Below are 4865 nucleotides of genomic sequence, written 5' to 3'. Positions count from 1 at the left end.
TCCGAGAAGGAGCTGTCCGAGAAGGAGCTGTCCGAGAAGGAGAAGGCCGAGAAGGAGAAGGCCGAGAAGGAGAAGGCCGAGAAGGAGCTGTCCGAGAAGGAGAAGGCCGAGAAGGAGAAGGCCGAGAAGGAGAAGGCCGAGAAGGAGAAGGCCGAGAAGGAGAAGGCCGAGAAGGAGCTGTCCGAGAAGGAGAAGGCCGAGAAGGAGAAGGCCGAGAAGGAGAAGGCCGAGAAGGAGAAGGCCGAGAAGGAGCTGTCCGAGAAGGAGAAGGCCGAGAAGGAGAAGGCCGAGAAGGAGAAGGCCGAGAAGGAGAAGACCGAGAAGGAGAAGGCCGAGAAGGAGAGGTCCATGGAGACTTGCAAGTAGAGGTCAGTGAAGATGGCCATGGAGCGGTGCAAGTGCCCACAATGGTTGTTCTTCCAGAAGTAGGGGCACAGGAGGAAATTGACTTTGGAGCCGGGGTATCATGTCAGGAAGACGAAGCCACTCCTCCTGATGATTCATTTTCTCCCAGCTCCCCAGCAAGGAAAAGATCAAGGAGGGTGTGTAGAAGTTCCTCTTCAAGCCCCGCTCCATCAGATGATGATCTGGATCTGGATTGGCAACCATCTCCGACGTCTGAGAGGGAGGCACACCATGAGCTGCGAAAGGTATCAAATGTTAAAAGGAAGGGCCCCGGAAAGCTCATACTTATGGATCCGAACGTCGGACTTGATGAAGTGGTGCATTCTGATGTTGTTGAAGAGGATGACAGCAATGACCTAGTCATCACACATGTCAGTCCAGCCACACCGGCCATGCAGCAGACAGACATTTACACCCTATCCCGACGTCATGCTGAGCGTGACCCTGGCGACGTGCCACTGGTAGCACCACCAACGCAGTCAAGTAGTACCACAAGTTCAACAAAACCTACAGCTCCCATATTTTCTCCCCGGAGGGGGACTCCATCCAGCTCGACTCCCTCAAGTAAGGTTGCTGCAATAATTGCACAACCCAGTAGATGTCTGCAAGGCTCATCCACCACTGCTTCATCTGGCATTGGCAGCAGTATCACCTCGTGCGGCAAAACCAGAAGTTTCCAGTCCCCAGTTTGGAACTTTTTTAGTGTCCATGAAAAATATGATAACATAGCCGTTTGTTGCATTTGTAAGACTAGCGTTAGCCGTGGTAAGACTGGTACCAACTATGGAACCGGAGGCCAGATAGGTCATCTTGAAAGAAAGCACGCTGTCGAATGGTTTCCGCACCTAGCAAACGTCAAGGGAAAGCGATCCCAAAGGGCAAGTGGCCAAAATATACCCATAGTAGGTGTTTCATCTGAAGATGATGGGGAGGTAGAAGAAGCGTCAGACATGTGTCCGGTTGCACCCAGTACCCCTTGCAGCACCACACCCTCCGTAACACATAGCAGGCACACTGAGAGTCTGGGAGACACACCAATGCGGAAAATGTCAACACTGATCAGAAGTGGGTCGAAGAAGGCATCAGCATCATCCCGTAAATTTGTCCAGCGCACCATTTCAGCCATGTTCTCCTCAGATGCGCAATTTCAACGCAACCACCCAACTGTACGCCTCTATAACACTAAGCTGGCAAAAATGCTAGCGGTGGACCTTCTCCCTTTTTCGTTTGTCGAAGGTGTGGGTTTCCTTGAACTCGTGGCAACATTGGCCCCTAAATGGAAGGTTCCTAGCCGGTACTATTTTGCCAGGGTTGCTGTTCCAGCACTACACAAAGAGGTGCTTGAGTTGGTGGGGGCAGCTTTGCAGAAGAGTGCTGTTCACACTATACACCTGACAACAGACATGTGGACCAGTTGCGCAGCCACTGATTACATGTGCATCACTGCACACTGGGTCTCTTTTTCAGGGGTTATTAAACAGATAAATGCAGGTGGTGACTTGGTCGAGATTTTTAAGGGTGCTCGTAAACATGCAACATTAGCCATGTTTGGCATGGAGAAAAGTCATACTGCAGTCAACATTTTGGCTGACTTTAACAAAAAGGTCTTGCAATGGCTGCGCCCAAGACATTGCAAGGTTGGTTATGTTTCTACAGATAATGGCAGCAATGTAGTTAGGGCCATGGCGGACGGTTTCTATTTCAGAGTGCCGTGTTTGGCGCACTGTATCAACCTTGTTGTGCAAAATTTTTTGAAAAAAGAACTTGCAGTCGACAAAACACTGACCATCTGCAGAAGAATATGCACACATTTCAACCATTCTTTTAAGGCCCGGAAGGAGCTGAGGCGCAAGCAAAATGAACGTAGAATGCCAGTGAAAGCACTTATCCAGGAGGTGGCAACACGTTGGAACTCAACCTTCTACATGCTTGAGCATCTGCATGAGCTGTTTCCAGTAGTCAATGAGTATTTCTACAACCTGGGTGGTGATACGACAGGAATGATACTAGCGGTGGAGCAATGGCAGCTAGTTAAAAGCCTGACAGACATGCTTCGGCCTTTTGAGGTCTTCACGCGTGACGTGAGCAGGGAGGACTGTTCTTTGAGCAAAGCTATCCCACTGTTGCTGAAGCTCGAGCACCAAGTCAAGGTGGTGTCTTCACAATTAAAGGACGTTGGAAAGAACGAAGCACATGAGTTGGCGCAGAGATTATTACAACGCCTAGTTAGCAATGAACGGCTTGTAAATATCAAGAAACAACAGCACTACATTTGTGCTACTATTCTGGATCCACGTTACAAAAAGCCATTGTTTGGCAAAGTAATAATTCCTTTTGAAACATCGGATGTTACAGAGTACAAAGGTTGGCTAGCTCAGTCAGCCATTCGTTTTGAAATAGAACGGAAGGAAACTGTAGGAGAAGACAGTACTACTAGTGAATCAGCAGGCGATCAGGCGTCCCAAAAAAGCACTTCACCATCTGTGCCTGTGGCAGAAGTGAGTGACTTTCCCTCTGAGCCGTTAACCACACCAGCAACCGTATCATCTGCACCAGGCGCATGCGATATGTCTGAAGCGAGTTGGCTAACTCAGCTAGGGTTTCCTGGTCCTAGAAAGGACACAGAAGTGCAAAGTACAGGAATCCGGGAGGACATTCTTTCAATGGTGCAGGCCTATCTGGATGACTCAACAGAGGTCAATATTACTGAGGACCCATTGGCGTATTGGCATGGGAAAAGAAAAATATGGCGAGAGCTCACCAACCTGGCTATCAATTACTTGTCTTGCCCACTCGCAAGCGTGTCTTCAGAACGTGTTTTTAGTTCTGCTGGTGGCATTGTGACTTCCAAAAGGTCCCGCCTCTTGCCCGCAAATGTGGAGCGGCTCACCTTGATAAAGATGAACCAGCACTTCATACCACCAGATTACAGAGTACGAGAATGCACGCAGGAAGAAGAGGACACCGCCCTACCCGAGGAAAGTTCTCCTCAGTTACCAGAAGTAACCCCGACTGATGATTTAGCAGAGTATGAGGACGAGTTCTGCTTCCCTGACAGCGAGTTCTGAAAATGACTCAATCATTCATTAATTGTAAATAGTCCTCCTTATTCACTTTTATTCCTGTGTGTCTGTCTTTCTTTAGCAAGTGCTTCATCACATTCCCAACAAAACTGTAATCAACCAATAAAACAACAAGCCCATCAACAGAACTATCTTGATTTTGATGCCGCAGCATTCCTCAGGTTCACAACAGTTAGTTGACAAGAACTCAGTCCTGGTCGTCTATCCTGAGTCCTCCTCCTCCAGACTCACCCTATCCATTACCCATAATGCTGATGCCTGGATTCTGCACAATGAAGAAATGAAGAAATGAAGAAATGAAGGAGCCAGCCCTCAAACACAAATTACAGGTAAGATAAGCTTTTGGATGGTAGGTAGTATAATGGAGTATTCGGAGAGGCGAGAGAGTGACAGTGGTACTAGCAGCAAAGTCCTAGGGCTCTTGAATTAACAAACTCTGTGACAGGCATTTACTTAGGAAAACATTTGGCCTATTGCACGTGAACGTGTAGGCGTTATATTGCTCGCTTGCCTGTCTCAGGGGTGCTGTCTCTGGGGCTTCTAGGTTTTAGGGTTGTGTCAGCACCGCTACCGCATTTCTAATGTTGATTGCTTTTGATTTGCAGAAAATCCACGCCGGGAAACTCCAGTTGTGGCCCTGCTGCAGAACGCGTTAGGACTCTGTGAATTCCAGGTGGAGCCAGCCCTCAAACACAAATTACAGGTAAGATAAGCTTTTGGATGGGAGGTAGTATAATGGAGTATTCGGAGAGGCGAGAGAGTGACAGTGGTACTAGCAGCAAAGTCCTAGGGCTCTTGAATTAACAAAGTCTGTGACAGGCATTTACTTAGGAAAACATTTGGCCTATTGCACGTGAACGTGTAGGCGTTATATTGCTCGCTTGCCTGTCTCAGGGGTGCTGTCTCTGGGGCTTCTAGGTATTAGGGTTGTGTCAGCACCGCTACCACATTTCTAATGTTGATTGCTTTTGATTTGCAGAAAATCCACGCCGGGAAACTCCAGTTGTGGCCCTGCTGCAGAACGCGTTAGGACTCTGTGAATTCCAGGTGGAGCCAGCCCTCAAACACAAATTACAGGTAAGATAAGCTTTTGGATGGGAGGTAGTATAATGGAGTATTCGGAGAGGCGAGAGAGTGACAGTGGTACTAGCAGCAAAGTCCTAGGGCTCTTGAATTAACAAACTCTGTGACAGGCATTTACTTAGGAAAACATTTGGCCTATTGCACGTGAACCAACACGATGACAGTGTTCAGTTAAATGAAATTACTGCAAAAGCACCACCCACCCAGCTCAAAAGTAGTAAAAAAACAGGTATGCTCAGATAAAGTTTGAAAAAGTATATTTATATCCCTAACAAAATAATCTCCCGCAAGACC

At 47.9% G+C, this 4865-nt stretch overlaps 1 protein-coding gene across 1 annotated transcript; it reads left to right on the top strand.

The window, feature by feature from the left end:
- The first annotated feature begins 338 nt into the window (after positions 1–338).
- Positions 339–4554, top strand: LOC144827512 (zinc finger BED domain-containing protein 6-like). Its single transcript, XM_078685793.1, has 3 exons — positions 339–3817; positions 4094–4191; positions 4468–4554. Exon 1 carries the CDS (start codon positions 408–410, stop codon positions 3471–3473), a length of 3066 nt encoding a protein of 1021 aa, XP_078541919.1. The 5' UTR covers positions 339–407; the 3' UTR covers positions 3474–3817; positions 4094–4191; positions 4468–4554.
- The last annotated feature ends 311 nt before the right edge of the window (positions 4555–4865 follow it).

Source organism: Lissotriton helveticus, chromosome 4_1, assembly GCF_964261635.1.
Source record: "Lissotriton helveticus chromosome 4_1, aLisHel1.1, whole genome shotgun sequence".
In the NCBI taxonomy this organism is placed as follows: Eukaryota; Metazoa; Chordata; class Amphibia; order Caudata; family Salamandridae; genus Lissotriton; species Lissotriton helveticus.
This window is presented reverse-complemented; position numbering and strand designations above follow the sequence as displayed.